The sequence below is a fragment of the Genypterus blacodes genome, unplaced genomic scaffold (assembly GCF_046128005.1).
Source record: "Genypterus blacodes isolate CSIRO-AG114 ecotype Tasmania unplaced genomic scaffold, CSIRO-AGI_Gbla_v1 ptg000011l_1, whole genome shotgun sequence".
Lineage (NCBI taxonomy): Eukaryota > Metazoa > Chordata > Actinopteri > Ophidiiformes > Ophidiidae > Genypterus > Genypterus blacodes.
This window is the reverse complement of record NW_027466825.1, coordinates 1,974,847-1,996,727: the sequence shown is the minus strand read 5'-3', so window position 1 is coordinate 1,996,727 and position 21,881 is coordinate 1,974,847. Positions and strand designations below refer to the sequence as shown.

Below are 21,881 nucleotides of genomic sequence, written 5' to 3'. Positions count from 1 at the left end.
CACTGAAACTGCAATTACATATTGCTGTGCACTGTGGGGACACGGCATGACAGTAGGACAATCAGGTGTCCCTCAACCCTGTGATCCTGTCATATGAGAGAGAGTGAGAGAGGGAGAGAGAGACAGAGAGAGAGACAGAGACTGAAAGAAAGTAAGCCATGCTTAGTTGCGGTTGAAGCGTCTCACTGTGTCCTTCCTTCCTCAGAGCCAGCTGAGTCAACTCTGCAGTCTGCAATCTGTTATTAATTAAACCATTAAACAGATTAATAAGCCAAGTGGGATTCCAGTCTCGACAACATCTGATGAGCATTAGGGAGGCGTCTTTTATTTTTTTGGCACACTGACCCTGATGTCCTTTCATTTGGCTTTCTCTTTACAAATTCTCCCCATATCTTTCCATCTCTCTCTCTCTCTCTCTCTCTCTCTCTCTCTCTCTCTCTCTCTCCCTCCCTTCCTCTTCATCTTCAATGCTGATCTGCATAATTTGATCTTCTCTGCCACTCAAACGGCTCCCTTTCCCCTTTTGTCCATTATCAGATTCTGGAACAGGATTATAGCTCGTTCCTGCCATTACAGCCAGTTTCTACTGTGACCGGTGCTACTAAGAAGTGCGTTTGGTCTAGATTATTCCTCCCCGGCAACATGGATGAGCCGTCTAAACAGCGACGAGCAGTTAATCGCGCGCACACATCAACTCTCAGTGACACGAGCCAAACCATAGTTCTGCTCTCCAAAACTCACACAGCCTGCTATGTTGCTGTGGAATAGGTGATTAAATATTCTGTAATAATAATGTCTTAACCTTGAATTAACACTGAATTAAGCAGCATATTTGTATTATTAATATTTATTATTGCCTCGGGACTGGCAGCCGCCTTTAATCTATTGTCTGCAGTGTTGGACTGATTTTAAACAAAAGTCTTTGACAAATCGTAAATGCATCGCCACAGAAATCATCCATCAATTTGGTGGTTGGAACTTTCTAAAGAGATGAAGATTGAATTAGAGGGTTTCTCTAAACTGAACTGCCAGAGGTACAACAAAGAAAGATCTAATGCTGACTGCAAACTGCCAAAACAACAATCTCATAGAATCATTTCATGTCGCATTGTGAAATATGGATATAAACCAGTCACCCTGCCTGGTGAATTATACACAACAACACAACAACAACACAACAACAACAACACAAGCAGGATCAATATGGAGATGACAGCACATATTTACATTTTGGCTGAAACTGTAAGAGTATGGACGCAGGCTGCCAGAGGAATGCTTAGACTCTTACCAATCCAGTCTAGATTGATGACTTCACCTTAATATGACCTACAGTAAGTTCTCCCCAAGGATGAGAGTTTAATCTCCTCCCATGTCACTCTCTAACAACCACCTCTATCAGAAGTGAAGTAAGAGCGGAACCAAAATCAAAACAGGCCAAATATTAAGAATGAATAACCGGAAGAAAGAAACACACAGGTAGAACTTGAAGCAGTCTGGCAGGAAGATGAAACAGTTTGGTTCCTGAAATGGAGTTATAGATCACACAGAAGTGGGAGGCAAACTAATAAGAGTCTCGCAAGAAAAAAAAAATTCAGTGCGCACTTAGAAGTGAAAAGAAACGGAAATGAAAAGTGGAGCAGAGTGGGATGTGATGCAGGGAGCCAGAGGTGAAGGCAGGACACACACACGTCACTGTCTCCGCCCTCTGACAGAAGCATTCACCCCTACAGCACCGACGGGTTTGTTAATAGCCTAGCAGACAAGGCTTAAGCAGACTGTTTAAGTTTCAGAGAGCTCGTTAAAGAGACAAACACGGGGGGGGGAACAGACGCTCGGGAAAGAATGGCTGTTGTTTGTTCGCTCTACAGGCGTTTGTCTTTAAGGCGGACAGGGTGATAATTGATCAAGATAATACCGGGATTAGAATAACAGCTTATTGCTTCCTGATGACAAGCTGTGAAAGATGTAAAAGATGTTAAAACCATTATTTGACAGTTTAGACAATGTAGAACTTATCTTTTCTTAATGCTCCCATAGAGGAGCATGAAAAACACACACAGACACACACGTAGCTGCTTTGGCTAGACTCAGGTTATTGGTGCGATTTGTCACAGATTCTGTACTGAAGTGTAAGTAACTGCTGGTGGGGGGCCAGGGTCATTTCCCGATGTTTGGCGCAGAAGAAGTGTAAAAGTTAAAAAGTTCACTCTCTTGGATTGCTGGCAAACTCAACAAAGCCATCCTGATAATTGTTATTCTGTTGAAATATGGCAAGAAGCACAAGAGTGTCTTCCAAGGAATTTCATAACCAAACGAACAAAGTGGAGAGCTGGGAAGAACTTTTATCAGGTAAGAGAGAAGGCAAACAAAGTGTGACTGAGTATGTGTGTGTGTGTTAGGCTGTGTCTAATGTGTATGTAGCAGTAAGGCCACAGCTTTAGGTTTTATGTTGCTTTATCTCCAGTTTCCAGAGCAACTCATCAGTGAAACTTCTCTGTATACATGTGAGATGCAAACCGATTTCAAAACGGTTACTCTGGTACTTCATTGACACTTCATCTCGAATAACGTCCTACCTGTGCATTCGTGCTGCAGGCCCTTGCCGTAGTATCCCTTCTCGCAGATGCAGTCGTACTGGCCGGTGTGTGTGCCGCATTTGCAGCTGGCCATCAGGTCGCAGCAATCCCGGCCTGCTTCACACAGGGAGGAGCAGCGGGACAGATCCTCCTGGATGTAGCTGCCTGTAGGGAGGTCTGTGGGTTGGAAAACAAGGGCAAACACATTTTTAATTGGTGTCATATAAGTGCATTTGGACTTCACCTGGACTGAATTAAACCCCGGCTTCTTCAATTAAAGGCTGCGTGAAATACCAAGGGACGTGGAAAAGGAGGAAGGCTGAGCGGACCACGGGAGAGCGAAGGAGTCTGGTGTGATTTATGTTATTTGATCATTAGCCAGTGAAAGAACATGTGGATCCATGTTTGATGTGTGTATTTTGAGGCAGTTGCTGGCAGAGATGCTGGCCAGACTTGAGACGGAGTGTGAGAGACGGACCAGAGGCCGAGCTGATAGCGCTGTGTGCTGGTTTTCATTCTCACAGTTTTAACCCTGCACAGCCTCACTGATCTCCACCACTCTACCTACCGCCTGTGTGTGTGTGTGTACGTTCACATGAACACACATGTACATGAGTTTGATTTACAACATACTCCTTCATGAACTGTACTTGGGTAATGTGACATTTTATGGCGATACGTTTGGTTTGAAAACCATGACCAAACCCCTCTTTTATCCAAATTGTGGGATGTTTCACTCAAGTGTGGGAAAAAGTCCTTACTCTGTCCAATCTGTATGGAAGTGAGGCTAAATGGCTGCTGGCAGGACATAACAGCAGAGACCATGTGAAACGCACGTTCACGTCAGATTCCATTTTATTTATGACCATTTCCCTTTAAGTAAACATTTAACTTTGAACAGGGTGAAACCTTTGCTTAAGAAATACTGCTTGAAGGGCAAATGGTGATGAGGCTTCAAAGAGACAAAGGAGTAGCTTCACTTCAGCTTACCAAAACTGATGGAACTGTCCCTTGTGCAACCAAAAAAGGGGTGAGTGGAGAGGGGGATGTGTGTGAGAACAGACGTGTCTTTGTGATTTTTTAAGTGAGGAACCTCTGAACATAGATGTTTCTTTGTATTGAGTTTCTAAATTCCCCTCAAAATCTGTGCTGGCTGAGTCAGTAAGATGGTTTGATCTCTCTTTGCCTTCAGCCTGCAGGGATTCTCCGATCCGTGTGTCCTCACCTTCGTGCAGTGCGCGACGAGCCAGGGCCTCAAACTCTGCAAAGTTGTGCACAAAGTAGCAGTGCTGCTCCTTGGGTTGGGAGGCCATATCGTGGAGCTCCCTGATGTTCCCCTGCCAGATGCCCAGGGTGAAGATCTCCACGCCGCGCTCTCTCAGAGCCGCCGCCACAGGTCGAGGGTCGCCGCCGTTCGAGTAGCCGTCTGTGATCAGGAATATGACCTTGGTGGCGTTGGCGCGTGAGTGGCGCAGGATTTGCTGTAAGGATCAAAACAGAAACTCATTTAAGAGGGAATGCAGTCTTTCAGAAAGGAGGGAGAAATAAAAACAAACAGACACATGACATTTCACTTCCAAAACAACCGCAAACACGACAGACGACACAAAATTGCACCTTAGTTTACCGCAGTAAACGTGGTGTCGTGATGCAGTGCAAAGGGGGACCGGATCCCACGCCGGCACGCTACCGACACAACTCTCGCTTCGGTGACACGACTAAATTGAATAACGAAGAACGTCACACACGACCACTAAAAACAGACCTGGATTGTAAAGGTTCCCATAAGCCGACATCAGCAAGCAAGGCTCCGAGGGCAGGGTGAGGAAGGAGGAACAGAAAAGGGAGAAAGCTCTACAATTGTAATTATTTTCTCCTACAAACTACACAGCTGCTTGCCAGTGGTCTGAAACCACCAGAGAACACTGGGTAAAGGCAGTGGGGCTGGTTTAGCAGACTGGAGCGCTGTGTCCGCCCCAGACACCGGCTACAGTTCCCAAACTAACTTTAGCCACCGTTTACAATCCACCACATACAATTAGACAAGACATTAAAGTCAGAGAAACATATCTTTATTTTCTCTGGAGTCAAAGAAACCCTACAGGACGATCTACTTGCTTTGCTGTGGAGGCCAAGCTCAAAGTGAGGAAGATGAGGGTTTAAGGGTTATATGTGTGTGTGGATGTGCATGAAAAACAGTTTGGTGGAAAACACACAGACAGAATTGAAAAGGAAACCTAAAAAGGAGCAAGCTGAGAAATATGAGATGGAATCGAAAGGTTGGAAAACAGGTTCATACGCAAAAACAGAAAGGTCAGGAGGAGGAAGGAGGGAAACAAAAGGAAGTGTGTTGAGAGGTGCGTGACTGTCTGACGCAGCGAAAGCCGCAATAGCTACATACGAGAGAGTGAAAAGTGAGGAGAGACAAGAGACACGCATGGGTGTGACCTCCCTTGGTAGGGAGAAAAGGAAAGAGAGAAAGTTCTGGTCTTTATTGTCTAATTGGCTGAGCTTCAACCAGCTCTGGCAGGAGTAATTAAAGAGCCTGTGAAGCAAGGCAGCGAGGGAGGAAAGGGATGGAGAGAGAATAGAGAGGGAGAGCCTGGTTTCTCTGATCCTCAAAGCTCAAAGTCTCCCTGCTCCTTCAGTTCCCAGCACAGGGAGGTTTGCTCTGCCCGCCCCCAGCTGTCAGTGCTCTGTTTCAGACGGCTGCGTTACAGAGATGGGGGCCCTCGGTGGCTCCCAGTCTCTGTCTGGACAGCGATGTCAACGATGCTGGGTCTGTGCGAGCATCTGTGCGATCTTTTTACAGCTTTGCACAAGATCACAGTGCCTGTGGATGGATCAACGTACGCATGCATTGGTATGCCTCACCATCATCTGCGTCATATGTTGTGTTGTATGTGCGCTGTGTGTTTTGGGGTGTTTTTAGGTCTTTTAATGGACGTGTGTTCAAAGTGTTGTGGGGTCACAGTGGTTTCTGTCCTAGCAGTGAGTCAGCTGCTGGTGTTACAGAGATGCCACCAAATGGAGCATATGCATGCATACCCACTAATAATACCCTCACCAATGGCCTCCACATATTTTAGGTTAGAGTATTAACATAAAGGGAACCGCATGACCCAGTGTGTGGGCAGCTGCATGAAGTTTAAATGTTTCTTATAACAAGCTAGAAATATATCACTTAATTTGAGAAAAGATCGTGAAATAAGATTGTTAGATTCAATTTTGGGATAATGCCTTGTTAGAACATGTACAGTACTGTGGCAGTGTCTCACATGTCTCATACCAAACATGATTCTGAGCAGGCTGTGACCTGCTCTCTCTGCACATCCCGTACATTTCATCAGCTAAGCACTTGGAGGACCCTTGATCGCTGGTGTAAATCGGTGTCAAAAGAGCAGATACGTGTGGGAGGCAAAGGGACAAGTGTGAGTGTGTCTGGAGCCTGACATATCTGCCAGAGCAGTGGTGATAGTGCAGAGACCAATAGGCCTGAAAGGATAAGCAGTAACAGCAGAGAGTCCCTCTCTGTTCCTTAACGCCTCAAACTGTGGGACTCAAACTGTGCAGAAATAATTGATCAATGAATTGATTCACAGTGAGATATGGCCATGCTCTCGTTACACACTGAGTCACTCAATCCCCAAACCACTAATGATCCACCAAACTAAATACAACACAGTTGGAGTCCACTGATGAAGAATTGGATCCTGATGCGGAAGGAATCGCCAATTTGCAAGCAGATGCTTATAAGAACTAGAACTAGAACTAAGAACTTCAAACGCAGGCACCTGGCTGCATTTGGCAAAGGCGAGGTGCCAAGGTGCCCCAGCTGCTCATCAAAGGCTTCTTATATATGCATTGCAGTCATTCTGAATGGCAAAGGAGGACCCCCCCCCATCCCCCACATCACCTCCTCCCTCACCCACCTCCACCTTCAGGAGCTCCTCTTGCGACTTTGATCAGAGCCTGAACCTGCCTGTGAAGCTGGTTAATGATTTGTTCCTCTCCTTGCGCAACAGTGGGTACCGGAATTACAAAAAAAGGTAGGTATGTGTGTTTGTCGATTGTTTGGTTCACTACATATTAATAAAACAAAGCTAACCACCAGGATGTAAAAAAATATCGATATATAACTGCATGATTCCCCACACCGCAAACCTCAGCCTCTAAATCTACTGCAAAGACGCGCTCAAAAAATAAACTTATAAACTTTATAATTGTAGTATTTCTTGCAGGGCCATTTTATTGTGATGGTAAAGGTATCGCTGTTATTCTATCCACCACAAACTGTTTTCTTTACATGACGCTTGATGAACTCTAACAACTTTTCATCTTTGGTTGGGTCTTGGGTTTGGTGTTTTTTGGGATGAAGCTGCATCTGGGAAAAGGAGAACTATAAAACTCTTAACAGTTCTTGAGGTTGCACACTGAAACAATACGTTTGAGTCATCTCCTTCATTTGAGCTTGGGCTTTGGTCAATGACAGATGAGAGGGACGTCTTCCTGTTACTCTTTTATATGGTTTTAGAACGGTTTCGGAGTTCCGTGAGATCCCTCTTTTATTTCCAGGAATTCCTCAGCAGACAAGAATGCAACCCAACTGCATCCGCTCGGCAAGCTTCGAAAAGCTCTATCTCCCGTCAGTCGGAAGTGAGCGCGCTTGTTTTGACAGGCTATCTGCTCTTGGCTCGGGTGGTAAGAATAACAACAACCCTGCGGGGGCCCAACTGAACAACATGCACACACACACACACACACACATTGTTGTTATTGAGCAACATCTTATGTTACACATATGATACTTGATATCTAGGTCACCCTCAGAGAAAGTTTGATTTCCTGGTCCATTCAGTGATATGCTGCAAGCTTTTAAGTCACACACACACACACACACACACAAACACATCACGTTTTTCATTATGTATGTATCTCGTGTTTTGAACAACACCGTGTCATTTGAATGATCTAAAAGGTTTAAAGTATGGCATCCTGTTAATAAACTTGCAGGCACTTGAAACCAGACTCAGATAGGTAATCCATCTCAACATCATCATCATGTCTCCACGGTGATGGATTATCTTTCTCAAGCGAGTTTCGAGTCTCTGCATGATCATGTTGAAACTGTGAACCTAAAACCTTTTTGACTACAGGTGCGATCATTTGAATAGAGGTTTCCCTGGTAGCTCCTCTAACAATCTGCGTCTGTTTTCTCTCTGTCCGGCCGGTTCTCAACAGTGAAAATGTCACATGTGTCAGATAAAGTGACGACTGCACAAGCAAGACACGATAGATGCATTAAGCCCCTCTGGACAGTGTCTGTCTGTCTGTGAGTGCTGTCCTTTATCAACACTGCTTGTTCACACTGTGGAGCTGAGCTGTAATACTGAACAATGAAACAATGAAACACGTATATGTGAGCAATTCGCTGAGAGCGTTGACCAAGATTACCATATCATGTCGTGTGAGAAGGCAAATTAAACCCTCATTCTGTCTCGGTTCAGTTTTGACTGAGCAGGAGCGAGTTTGAACAGTCTGTTAATTGCTGAACACGGTAGGCCAGACGGCTGTGTGTGTGCGCGCGTGTGTCGCATGACGGCTTCTGTCACAACACCATTCATCAAACTCAACAACTCCGGCGAAAGAAGCTAATTCCACGAGGTGATGCCAAGGGGGAAGGCGATGTTGGCCGGCGAATGAGAAACTCATTCAATTATCGCCCGGCCGCAGAGAGCCGAGGGAGACATTTAAGGCGGCGAGCGTGCTAGAATCCGACACGGCATTCTGGGTAATTGGACGAGGAGAGCTGGTTTGATGGAGTGGGAGGAAGGATATCAAGTGCAGTTATGGTGTCGGGGGCCAGCAGCTGGGGTCAGACTGGTTTGGCGCTCGTCCTCTCGCCGTCGTGTATCTGGGGTTATTTATATTTATGATATGCTCTTTCCTATGTTCCACGTGTTTGACATCTTCATCATTTCTCTTGGCTCGTTGGCAGGAACGTCTATCAGTGTGGGATATCTGCTCGCCCGTGTGTGGAGTTTGTGCTACTATGCTATCCGATGTCGTCTGTTTTACTTTGTGAGCGGCCGACATTCTCCTACTGGATACACATCCAGCTTTTTGACCTTGTTTTTGAAGAAAATATCCACCCTTGGATACCCGTGTGCTGCTATACATCACAAGTCTCTGATGTCTAAGGGTTCCTCTGTGATTTAGTGTTGTGATTAAATTTCTGCTGTACTCACTTCGGCTTTAGTTAGTGATTTTGGACACGTTCCAATGCGTCTCCGAGCCTACCCTAGAGATCCGAGTACAGATATATAGTTGCCTTCAGCTTTAACTCACAGTTGTGCTATACTATAGGTGGTGAGAGGGATAGTGTAATAAGGATGAGAGTTCTCTTCGTAGTGTTCCGGTCTGCTGAGGCTGCTCTCGGAGGAGAAATTACATTCCCGTCTCCTCTGCAATGGATCGCTCCCCGTACGATTGCACAACATCACCAAAACCTCAGACTTACTCGTGTTTTTCGATAGCTGCAATTTTCCTGCCGTTAAATTCCACTGCAGTTATTCCGGAAATATCGTGATGTTAAGTGAAAAGCAGTTTTCAACCAAATGTAAATACTGTGTTTTTCCTTTAAGAAATCCTAAAAGTTCTGTCATTTTTTGCTTCATTCCACTGGAACACATTAACTCGCTTCCCAGACACGGAGCGACCGCAGTATCATCTCTAAGGCCGAGTTTTGATTAGAAATAAACAAAGGCAACAGTGTGGTAGCGAAAAGATGCTGTTCTGGAATCTAGACTGGTGTTTTGAAACTGGCAGAGCAAACTTTGGGCACCGTCACTACCTTAAAACAGCCATGAAAATCCATCCCATCTCATCCAGAATCCAGCTGAGGCCAGACTTCTTTGTTATGTTGGCTGTTGTTGCTGTAGTTGCATCTCTCTCTCTCTCTGTTTCTCTTTCTTTCTTTCTGCACTCGCTGACTTCGACTTCTCCTGAGAGGTTTATTTCTCTTGGCACGGCCTGCAGGTGGAGATTAACTCTAATAATGCAGGGGAATTGGAGAAGACGTCAGTGTTTGTAGTGCAGATTAATGTAGAAATTCCAATTTATTGATCGGTCTGTTTGTGCTGGAAACTGTCCTCTCTGGCATTGCACAAGCCTTCATCAGAAGGAAACTTAGAGGAGAGCACATTTTGGGGTACTTCTGGTTCAAAATGTCCTACAGACTCAGATGACTGATACAGGCTTCTAGAATAGCTACAAACCTCACCATAGTGCATGATAAACACTGAATTAACTAAAATACCAATTAACTGATGCTGCTGTTGGGAAACACCTGCATTTATTGTTTGGAAACCCTGAGATGAAACTGATTACAAAGCATTCTCGTTTACTCCAGAAGATTGGTCAGGGTTTTGGGTGATCCGTATCGAGTCCTGAGGGACTACTTTCTTGCCAGGGTACTGCGTTTCAAACACGGACTGATTAGGGCTGAAGCCAGTGTGTATTTCTTCACTATATTTGGGCAACTCCTTGCAGCAGAGTTTCTTATTGAGGCTGAAAGCAGAACTAATAGCTCCAAAGAAATTAAATCTTGCACAATCAGACCTGGGGAATGTAAAAGAAACCACAACAAGAAAGAGTGCAGAAACACAGACGGCATCATGATGCTCGCATGCATAGTTGTGGGTTTGCGTACATGTCCATCTTTCCTACTCACTGACGCTCACTCACTCACGCACACCGGCACAGACAAACGGACAAACACGTACACATCCACTCACCAAAGAAAACAACCCAGTGGAATATGGCACTCTCAAACTGTAACCTCAACATAGCAAGTGGTTTACTAATAGACCTTACACGCCTTAGCCCATAAAAACATGTTATTTAGCCTTCCACTACTGGCTCTTTCAAATAGTTTTGGTTTCTTTCAGGTGCCAACGTGTGACGCTTTTGGTAAATCCTAATCTCGAGATGCCAAAATAAATCCACGCGCTTAAAGGGTCTGTGTGTGCGATTTGCGCCTTTAATCACGAAGCTGGCTGGGCGGAGGAATTTCTGCAGTTTGCATTACATATTTATGAAATTGATTTGTGGCTGTGTGTCAACAGGAGTACAAAGGGTGAAAATATGTGTCAGTTAAGGATTGCAGCGCCCTCCTATCCCTTTAAAAGAATCATAGCTGGAGCAGCAGGGTGGCCTAATGGAAAACCAATTTTTCCAGTGAGATCAGAAAGGACTGTTATTTTGATTTCAGACGTTTGCTATTTGCAGTCGAAAATGGAAAGAGTCTATACGCTGCTTCAGGCTGCTGAAGCCGCCGACAGTCTGTTCCCGTCCTTGCCGACACCTTCCCCCGACCTTTGACCGCCAGTCTTCTTCCCTCCAATCGCACATTTCCATCCATACCTCCAGAGCTCCACCACACTGTGACTGAACTCACCTCCTCCGCTTTCATTTATCTCTTTCTCACACACACACACGCACACACATGCACAGTTCCATGAGGTTGGTGTCACCGCCACCTATCAACCACTGAGCAGAGAGTATTTTAAGTGAGTGAACAGTGCCAGAGTTAGAGTGAGTGAGCATGTGCTGTGTTAGCAAATGTGTGTTCGTGTATGGGTACACATGAATCCATATACCCGTACTGCAATGTTCCCATTCGGCAGCAGCTCCCCATTATGTGGATCAGATTTTTATGGCTGGACTTACATTACATTACATTACGGTCATTTAGCAGACGCTTTTATTCAAAGCGACTTACAATAAGTGTGTTCAACAAAGGTAGATAAAAGAACTTCAGGTCACAAGAAATCGTAAGCGCATTTCCTTCCTAAACCAACAGCTAAGAGCATAACTAGAGCTAGAGTAGAAGTGCAATAAGTTAGGTACTATGATGAATGAGAAAAAAAGGACAGATTAGAAATGAAAGATTAGAAAACAAGAGCATCAGAAGAGCTAGGACAGAGTAGGTGATGTACTAAGAGGGAGGATCCGGGTAGTTTTTCTTGAAGAGATGGGTCTTCAGCCTGCGGCGAAAGATGGGCAGCGACTCCGCTGTCCTGACATCAGTCAGGAGATCATTCCACCACTGGGGTGCCAGAACAGAGAAAAGCCGTGACCGCATCGATCGCAAGCAGGGGCCGCTGAGCGCCGGGGCAGCCAGTCGCCTGGAGGCAGCAGAGCGAAGTGGTCGGCCGGGGGTGTAGGGCTTGACCATAGCCTGGAGGTATGAAGGAGCTGTTCCTTTCACTGCCCTGTAGGCTAGCACCAGAGTTTTAAACTGGATGCGAGCAGCTACGGGGAGCCAGTGTAGAGAACGGAGAAGGCAAGTTGTGTGGGAGAACTTGGGAAGGTTGAACACCAGACGAGCAGCAGCTTTCTGGACGAGCTCCAGAGGTCTGATGGCGGAAGCCGGGGCGCCAGCAAGGCGCAAAGACTTGCACTCATTTAACTAAACCCTCGTCTTAGGGGAACAATGAACTGTGTGGGGTTTGGGGAACATGCTGAAAAAAAAGTGACAGATGCTTAGGACCGACATGGAGTCTTCTTAAATTACATTTGCGTCAATCAAGGGGGGTTTAAGAGCTTTGGTGACATGGGTGTTTGACATAAAGATTGTCCTCTCTAATCTCCTGTGTTGAGCTTGTTCCAATGCAGTAGCTTCTTTTTTTTTTTTTAAACAGGGTGGAAAAATAGTGGTACAGATGATAATTGCGTCTTCACAGTTACAAGTAGAAAGTGAATCATTTCTTTTGGGCCTATGTTGAAGGATTAGTGGAGTGGAGTAATTTCCCTTTGGCAAAGTATCATGACTCCTGAAGCATGTAACAGGAGAAAACGGGAGACCGGGGGTTGGGAACACCTCTGAAAAAGCAATGAAAAGAAACACTGGCGTTAAACCCGTCTACCAAGTTAAAGCGTGAGCAATTTCTGTGTGTCGTTCTTCTTTGATCTCGCTGACGATTGCCATTTCCTCTTTGTAGCCGCACAGTTTGACACCTCCTGGCCCCGAGTCCTGATCCCCCATAGAAACACACAACAATATGTTCAAGTCTGACACTGATAAACAACCACGACCGCAGAACCCATAAACTCTTGATTGTTTCCCTGTTGTCACATATGTGGATTATCCGTCATACACACAGACACACACACTTGTAGACTCACTGCTGCCACTGCTAATCCCAATGTTATACATATACAGTCAAACACACTCACTATTGTTTCCACTCGTCCCAATCACCTCAATATAATTTGTTAATTCTCCATAGCCGGAGCCGCTGGTTATGGCCGGAGCGCAGCCCAGTTATTCTGACCGCAGCGGCTTTAACTGAAGGGCCAAGTGGGACACACTCGACGGGATCCAAACCGACAAGCACTGCGCGCGATGACGTCCGCTGAAAGCTGCTGAAGGATTTTTCCCTCGGGGGCCAGAAAATTTGATGCGACGCAGAGACACCAAACTCCGAAACAGAAAGACGGCGGCACACGGCGCAAAACAAAAGAGACAGACTGAGAGGAAAGGCCCCAGTGTAGACATTTCATGACTGAACCGCACGACACACAAACACACACATATACACAGTTGAGGCCCCCCTCAGCCGCATCGCATCGATTTAAAGCCATCGCCATGTCAGACAGGATGAAGACAAAGCTGCTTGTCTCACCGCCCTGATCAGTTGCGCATCTGCTTACACTGCGTGCATTAGATCCACAACCACGGGAGACAGAGACTGAAAGGATGGTTTGAAAAATGAGGCGACGCAGCGATCGCACCGCTTTGTTTCAGCCGTGGCCGCTCAGCAACTCAAACAAATCAAAGGCCGTGACTTTTCTCTGCTTTGTGACAGATGTGAAGCCTGACACTCGGGGTTCTTACTGCATTTGCGTTGGGCCATTTTTCATGTCTCACGCCTCTTACAGGGGCAGAAGGGAGGGGTCAGACTGATGGATGGCTCATAAGATTTGCAGCTGAAGAAGAGGAGTTAGAGGTTCACGCTGCAAAATCACTGTCGGATTAAAGAGTTTTGTTAGGAAATGTGACTTGAAGCAACCATTAAAGCAAACCATTGTGCTATTTTAAAGGTTTTTAGGTTAGATTTTATGATGTGTTTATATATAGTAACTGCTTGTCCTTTACTTTAGTGAAGAACTGGCCGTCTAACTGCAGAGATAAGAGAACGCAGCATGCTGAGGTCTACTTCCCGCAACTGCTGGGAGCTTCCCATGCCCGGCGTTTTGACAGATTTGGACCTCGTTCAGGCACCCGTGGGCCTTCCTGCGCTATTGTGCACTTGAGATTCACCGGCTGCCATAAAAGCTGAACTCGGCTGACCTCGTTCCTCTCATTCCCCTACCTGGTCGTCTGTCAACACTTTCCTCTAGATACGACAATCGAAGAATTCAAAGGGTCTCGGGCGATCCAAACGTGGTGACAGCTACCAAAGGGAAGAGGGATCTGTTGGAACGCATTTGTTCAGCGCTCATAAAACATTCATAGCGTATTGCTGGAAACTAGATCAGAGTATTGATATTTTGTAGGAACCAACAGAGACAATCTGTAATGCTTACTGGGGGATGAAATTATCTATTTTTTTGTAAGTCCTAGCGTTGGCTTGGATTTGGTTCTGAGCATATTTGTACAGAGGAACTATTTTATAATTGACACCCCTGGGTATCTTGTGTCACTGTCAATTATTGTCATTATTTCTTTGTTCTCTATGCTTTTTCCCCCTCATACGCACATTGAAACTCAAATTCTCCGTTATGATGATTCCCTTTCCTTCCACTGTTTCTTCCACCTATTTTCTCTTAGTCCGTCCAGTTTTTTTGAAGTTACAGTTTCTTGCCGCTTGTTGGGTCTACGGCCTTACACACATGTTACACTGTGTGTGTGTGTGTGTGTGTGTGTGTGTGTGTGTGTGTGTGTGTGTGTGTGTGTGTGTGTGTGTGTGTGTGTGTGTGAGATAATGGGGAATGTGGAGGCCTCCGGGTCCTTCTAGACGTTCAGAGGTCGGAAAGTAGGCCCCGTGTTTAAGGAAAATATTCGGTATCCATTTCAGAGAGGAGGGCAGGGGTGAGCAGAGAGAGAGAGGAGACGGAATAGGAGGAGAGTGTAGGCGGCTGTTAAGTAACAATGGCAAATATTGTCTATACAATTATACACGGCTATAGAGCGTGTAATGTTATTTATGCATCCCGTATTCACGTCAGATTAGGGTTGTGTACATTTGTTTTCAATGCCGTTAAAACAAGCATACTGCTAAATGTCTCTCAAGCTGAAAAGCCACAGAATATTCAGCGTAAAACCTCTGTCACAGCAGAAATGACAGCTTAACCTGATTTGGAGCAATTTCCCTCGAGGGGTGAAGCCAAACGTTTTGACATTTATGATGACTACATTCGTAACAGCTCAAAAATATTCTAAGGAAACAATGAATGGAGCAATGGAAAGAAGGAATGGAACAAAAGATGGAAGAATCATTCCAAATTGTACATTGAAATACCAGAAAGTAACATGATGCTCAAAGAAGGAGACGGTTCAGAACAATGAAAACTCAGCCGACCACAGGTTGTTCCATAAAGTTCCTGCACGAGGAGAGAAACGGAGAAGATTTGCCTCTCATTGCACAAGACTGCGGTACTCTCTCCCCTCAACAGCTACCGACAGCTTCCATCCTGACCTCTGACCTCTGACTTGTCTCAATGGGCCTAAAAGATGCTGCAAAATGCCTGAGTGAAGCACATTTGAGTTGAAAGTGTTTTTGGCCTCTTGAGAATGACTCCATCTGTAGAGGCTTTCTAAGGAGAGCAAAAGGGCCAGAACCCAGTCTAACCGCTTCACACACACGCACACCTCAACACACGCACACACTAACGCACACGCAGCCGTGTTGAGTCTAAGATGTCAATCACAGCGACTGTGCCTAAATGGGTTTCAAACCGCGCCCCAGGAAAGCTGTGCGTCTAGAACAGAACACTGTTCACCAAAAGAGTGTTCGTAGATGCAGTCGGACCAAAAAATGACATCATAATAAAAGCATAATCCCCATCAAAGTAAATGATATTACGGGACACTGCTAACGTTGAAAGGCTTCTTCAGTTCCAAAAATGTTGAAATATACTCATGTATATTTTTAAAACGTGATGAATTTCAGAGAATCGCTTTATACTAACGTGACATTTTGTAGGATCTGTAGGACGACTTGACTGATTTCATTAATATATGAGGTGCTACACAGAGTAACGATAGTGACCACACATCCCGCTGTACTCCGGGTATTTGACGTCTGGTGTCTCTGCATTCCTGCCTGGCCTTGGTCTTATCACTGGTTTCTGGCTAATAGGTGAAGTAGCCTGTCTGACCCTCTGACACCGAAAAGGAGGAGGAGGAGGAGGCAGGAGAAGGCAGACAGAGGCCAAACGGAGGGAAGAAGCAGACGGACTGAGGAAGGAGAGAATGATTAGGGCGCGATGGAAGGAAGTGGCAGTTACGAAGACAGGAAACAGAGCCATTTCTTATCTTCTTATCGTGGGGGACTGGATCAAAGAGGTGCACCTTGCTTTCATTTGTTGCAGAGGGCTCCCGTTTGCCTTGGAGGTTTAAACCAGTCGTTAAATTTCTACTTCAGCCCCTCACCCTATTTTCTCTTCTACTCTCCTTCCATTTTCTCGTGACTTTCTGGCTTTTTAAGGAGGTTTGATGGAAACATTTGAGAATCCATTACAGCTCCATTTTCCTCTCCATGTTACCCCTAGCTCAGTGTTCAGGCTCCGATTTAGTAGGCATCATTTCTATTCTGAATGAGAGTCAGAATGAAATCCTCTTACTGAACCCAAATGCTTTTAGATTCATTCTTTAGCTTTCAATTTCACTCTATGGCGAGACTAAGAGAGTCAACGTGTTCCTAACCAAGTTAAAAGGCCCCTGAAAATCACCCACCATGGCCAAAACCTTCCAGCTTTCAAATGATGGATGGTGTTCATTTCCCGCCTTAATTCATTGCACTTCATTCAACTTACACAAGCCTGCCCTGCTAGCTGCGTTGACCTGCAACCTCTCTCAATCTAATAGACAATGTTTTGAAAAACAATACTGCATATTTTGGCTGCAATGCGTCAGAGCCTGACGACAAAGACTTAAATTTTCTTGATACTGCCGGGGAGGTCTGTGACTCGTGGAGGGGCATGGAAGGGGAGAGATGAGTTCACCCATTGCGGGAGAGCTCTGTTACCCTCAACGGACCAGCAAAGATAAATACACATCTGGTAAGGGTCAGGCACCATCTCATGTACTAGAGCTGTACAAAATATGATAGTTAGTGGCATGAAACATTTGTTTCCTGAACTACCAACCACAATCAGTTTCTGAACTCTGTGAGACGCAAGTTGCTGCATAAGTGGTTTGAGAGCAAATGATTCATCATGTTGACGACTTCCGGATTGGTCTGGATTTCGGGTGTCGATCCCAATCAGTTTCCCAGTCTAAAACTCACATCAGCAATTGATTTAAGCCAGCTTTGCAATGCTAGGGCCCTGAGTATCCCAGTAAACACAAGTGGACACGATCACTCATTCTGTAGGACCAAGGATGCTAGTTTTGAGAAACAGTCTACACTACAGCTGACTAGTTTTATACAATGTGGACCATGTGAAGACTTGCATGAGCTCCACAAACTCAACGTGTATTTGCATGAATGTGTGTTTTCCTCAAGCGTTTGGATGTGCGAGTATGGCTCATTAGAAGTTATTAGAACTGTTTACAGAGGACGCTTAAAAATGACGCACCTGCTAGTCCAACTTCAGGTCCAGATACTAATTTCAGATCCAGAGACCCACACATATAAACACACACTGCCTGGCTGAGCAGAAAGCTCCCTTTATTGAGCAGCTAAGGCCACTAATGGATTCCAATGTCGGTTTTGAGCCAGATTCAAGCAGAGCGGCATGACACCAACAGTCAGGTAAAAACATTACTGTGAAAACCACACAAAAAAGGTCCACATTCCTTCTTCCTCAACCACAGCCTTTCTCCTCTCTTTCTTATGCTTTGTTGCTCTCATTCCCCTCCTCATCTCTTTTCACGCACTGCCCATCTGTCCGCCAGTCTCTTATGCAACGGCAAAGACAGACCGACACAGTGCGGCTGCCAAGTCCGGTCCAGTGCTCAAGTGTTCCTGTGCCAAAGCCGGACCTGCCTGCAGAGAGCGAGGGAGGGGCGGCGTGATCGGGGTAACGCGTCGCAAACCCAGACGCCAATCATACGGGATGGAGGTGAAAGAGACGAGACGAAATTGCTGAGGCTCATGTACAGAACGACCTACAATAATGGCAACGATGGAAAAAAGCAGAATTCCTGGATCAGCTAGATTACTAGGGACCAAGAGCACCAAGTGGAAGGGATTTGATCCATCTACCCTGAGGACATTTGGCTGTATTAGAGCCAAATACTTTACGAGGCAATAAATAATAAAGAGGAGAAGGAGAATGCATTGGCATTTTTAGAGCAATTAGAAAAATTGGAGGAAAAGCAATATGAACTACTCTTGTGTCATTATGCCTCTAGGGGTTTGAAACCATTCACTAAAAGTCATCAATCAGGTCTACAGGTACTGGAACACTACACGTTGCCTACCACGCTTGACTTTGGCTGGAAGAGAGACTGAGGTAACTTATCATTAAGTGCTCGAAGAACTCACAGTGTATTAAACATTCAACCTCTCTGTTCACACACACCAACACACAAGGACCTGTTCTTCTATATCAAGCAACATTCTCCAGTAGAACATGACGACATGGCAACAGCAGTGCCATGTAGGTGAGTGAATCAGCCTATACTGTACATATACACGTTTAGAATGTTGTACATTCTAATGTAATGGGTGAAATGGGACAGCAGACAGACAGACTCTGTCTCTACATGCACGACGGCGGAAAAATGTCTCCCTTAATGGAACCCAGCTTTCTGCAGCACTTAAAACAGCCGAGACGGGCCAAAGGAATAAAATATGGCATCACTATTACACTGCAATTATCAATTACACTTCTCTCCCTCCTTAACAATCTTTGCATGGAGCGTACGCACGCGCAACCGCAAATGCACCAACGCACACGTCGCCGACGTCTCTCTCAAAAGCGTCGCAGAGCTCAAACACGTTGGCGCGAGAACAGGTACCGAGTACAAAATTGGTAATCGCACGCCCTCACGCAGACACACACGTGCAAAATCCCCGATTCACCACAGGCGGGCAGGGTTGGTTCGGTTCAGTCGCTACGTGACAACAGGCGGATATGCGCCTTGTAGCTTACAGTTAGCGGGCTGAGCCTTTATGGAGCTAACAGGAAGGGATCGCCAACCGCCTCCCTTTTTTCTCCTTCCAATGAGATTCAGTCGGATGGCGAAAAAAACAGAGCCAAGCAGAGATCAGGAGATAAATCACCGACCGTCTGTTTTTTATCATCTCTTCCTCCATCACACAAAGGACACCCAGTCACCGTCAGGCTGAATCTGTCGGGTGCCGGTTGGTTTTCTGGAGAACAGGCTACGCTCCATCCGCTTCGCCTCGGCCCAAATCTGCTAGGCTCATCTATCTTTCCAAACGCTTCGCCTCTGTGTAGGCTGCACGTAGCTCTGCCATTACTCATGTGCCGGCAGCCGAGTAGCCGTACAGATTCTCACAATCCCAAACGCAGCGCCAGAAAGAAACACAAAGAAATCTCTGTACCGCATACCTATATGTGTTTGGGTAATGACATGAAACCCTTCATCTTCATCAAACCGTCGCTTTGGATGATTAGGACAATCGCGTCATTTGATAAATCACCTAAAACATCCAGAGTGTTTGTGAACAATGATAAGGCACTCAAGTTCCCCCAGAAAGTATTTTCTCTGTATTGTTGTGGTCTTTAGCAGCTGGGACGCAGCCAGCCGTCTTATCAGCACTTAAGTGAGGAGGGCAAGATGAAAAGCTGTCCTTAGGGCCAAGCTTTCAGCGCTAAGCTGGAGTTTACAGTCCGAGGCTATTAACTTGAGACAGGGATGGAGTGGAAGGTAAACCTGACAAAACTCAAGATTACCTTTGTGTCTGCTGAAACATCTTTACCGCAGTCATTTCTACTTACCCTCTGTGGGTCCAAGTTTGAAGATGAAAAACCATTTTCTAAATATATATGGTGTCTGATTTGAGGCTTGAGCTGAGGGATGTGTGTGTGTGTGTGTGTGTGTGTGTGTGTGTGTGTGTGTGTGTGTGTGTGTGTGTGTGTGTGTGTGTGTGTGTGTGTCTGTGTGTGTGTGTGTTTGTGTGTGTGTGTTTGTACAGGACCAGCTTCTACACCACCAACATGGCTTTTTACAGCTGGTCTGTCTTGACTCGACTGATGGACTGTGCCATATGTCCTGTGTGTATGTGTGTGTGCGTGCATGCATGCGTGTCAGGCAGCTACAAACAGGTTGACATTCTGACCCTTTGTAACCCCACATAACGTCCCAATTCCCACATCCTCTTCAGGGCAAACATTGTTATGAATAATGCAAGAAAGAGTGTTGGAAAGATCTTATCAGTAAGTCTGAAATCATTTATACAGATGTAGACCACACTTTATGCTACACACCTACCTGATACACAGAACATCCATTCTATTACGCAACGTTGTTTCTCTGAGGTAAAACATTAGCAACACCTGAGTGTGTGTGTGTGTGTGTGTGTGTGTGTGTGTGTGTGTGTGTGCACTCCCTCTTTTCCTCTTTGTTGTATTTTTATCGCTGGAAACTCCACTGTTGTTTCCTGAACAATTAGCCAGTGAAAAGCAAGTGAGCCCCCCACACACACACACACACTATCTGCCAGTGTGTAATTTAGAGGAAGCAGTGGCAGCTGCGAGGCCACGCAGGGCCTCATTAACATCAACCTTACTGAGCCACAATCACTCCCTACACACACACACAACACACCACAGACTGAGACACACACTCACAGAGATAGCAGAGGTTTGTGCAAAAGCAAACGACAGGGAAACAAATCAGCTTATACTCTTGTAGATACACGCTTCACAAATATGCATTGACATTCTCCTTTGGTCTGACTCACCGCAGCCCTCTGGAAGGCTCCCTTGGTGTAGGTGCCTCCTCCCCGGTAGGTGATGGCTGGGATCTCTTGGTTGAAAAGGGAACACTTGTGCTGATGGGACTTAGGCGCCGAGATGTGGTCCACCCGTGTCACTACATGGGTCTTGGATGAGAAGGTGACCAACGCCACCCTGGTGTTCTCTGGCGCCACGGGGAAGTCGGACAGCATCTTGCGGACGAACCTCAGCTCGCTCAGGAAGTTGTTGGCCCCCACGCTGGACGACTCGTCCACCAGGAAGACCAGATCCAAGCAGAAGCTCTTCTCGCGCAACTCGCGCACGTTCTGCTTGAACGCTTGGCCCAGGCGCTCCACCTTCCTCTCGGCGCTCTCTGACAGGTTGCTGGCCGAAGGCGAGGATGTGAGGGGAGACATCTGCCTGAGCCGGAGGGACTGGAGCTGGGGTTGGGAGTGTTGGACAGCTGGCCAGGCTGTGGTCCACATGTCCAGGCTACACAAGAGAAAAAGGCAAGAAGTCCATGATGGGTTCAACGAGAACCTCTGAGAAGACATGGTGAAGTGAAGACAGTCAGCACGACGTTGGCACTGAGGGAAGGGTTCTTTAATTGGCCGAGCTGATCTTCTTCTCAGGTGAAATGAAAATACTGGTGGTGATAAATGTCTCCTATGCTCTCATCGGTAACCAGAGGAATAGAAGACCGCCGCGATTCAGTGCAGAATTCCTCAAAAGCATTGCTGGCTGATAATCGGGATTCTTCTCTTTCTGTCCAAAAGTGCCTCTGTCCTTTGTCCCCCCTACAGAGGAATCTCTTGTCCCGTCTGAAAAATTGTTTGGGCTGCAAGGTGTCTGCCTGTCTGTCTGCCTTCTATATATCTGCTGTAACACAGGTCTCAGAAAATATTTGTTGTTGAGTCCTGATCTATCTGTATGTCGTCTCTTCCTCTCTATCTGTCAGTCAATCTTTCAGTCTGTGCATCAGGTCCATATGCTGAGGCTTCCCAAATCCTCCTCAATCCCAGAGTGCTTCCCCTCAGGCTGCTGTCTGCCTGTGCGAAGCTCCTGCATGCACCAGCCACGCTCCGAATGCCTGCTCCCCTCTTCTCCCCAAATCATTAAAAAAAACAGAAGAGGAGGAGGAGGGAGGAAAAAACTTCTAAGTAAGAGGGAGAGAGAGAGAGGGAGAGAGAGAGAAGAGGTGGA

At 46.0% G+C, this 21,881-nt stretch overlaps 1 protein-coding gene across 2 annotated transcripts in view; it reads right to left on the bottom strand.

Annotated features, from left to right (window-relative positions):
- The window catches only part of svep1 (sushi, von Willebrand factor type A, EGF and pentraxin domain containing 1), a 61,663-nt gene extending 39,782 nt beyond the window's left edge, over positions 1-21,881 (bottom strand). For both annotated transcript variants that reach the window (XM_076160615.1, XM_076160624.1), the window contains exons 1-3: positions 20,684-21,881; positions 3,802-4,057; positions 2,577-2,753 (exon numbers count right to left, since the gene is read on the bottom strand). In XM_076160615.1, the coding sequence (XP_076016730.1) occupies positions 2,577-2,753; positions 3,802-4,057; positions 20,684-21,232 (982 nt within the window). In that variant the 5' untranslated portion in view covers positions 21,233-21,881. The remainder of the gene's footprint in view (positions 1-2,576; positions 2,754-3,801; positions 4,058-20,683) is intronic.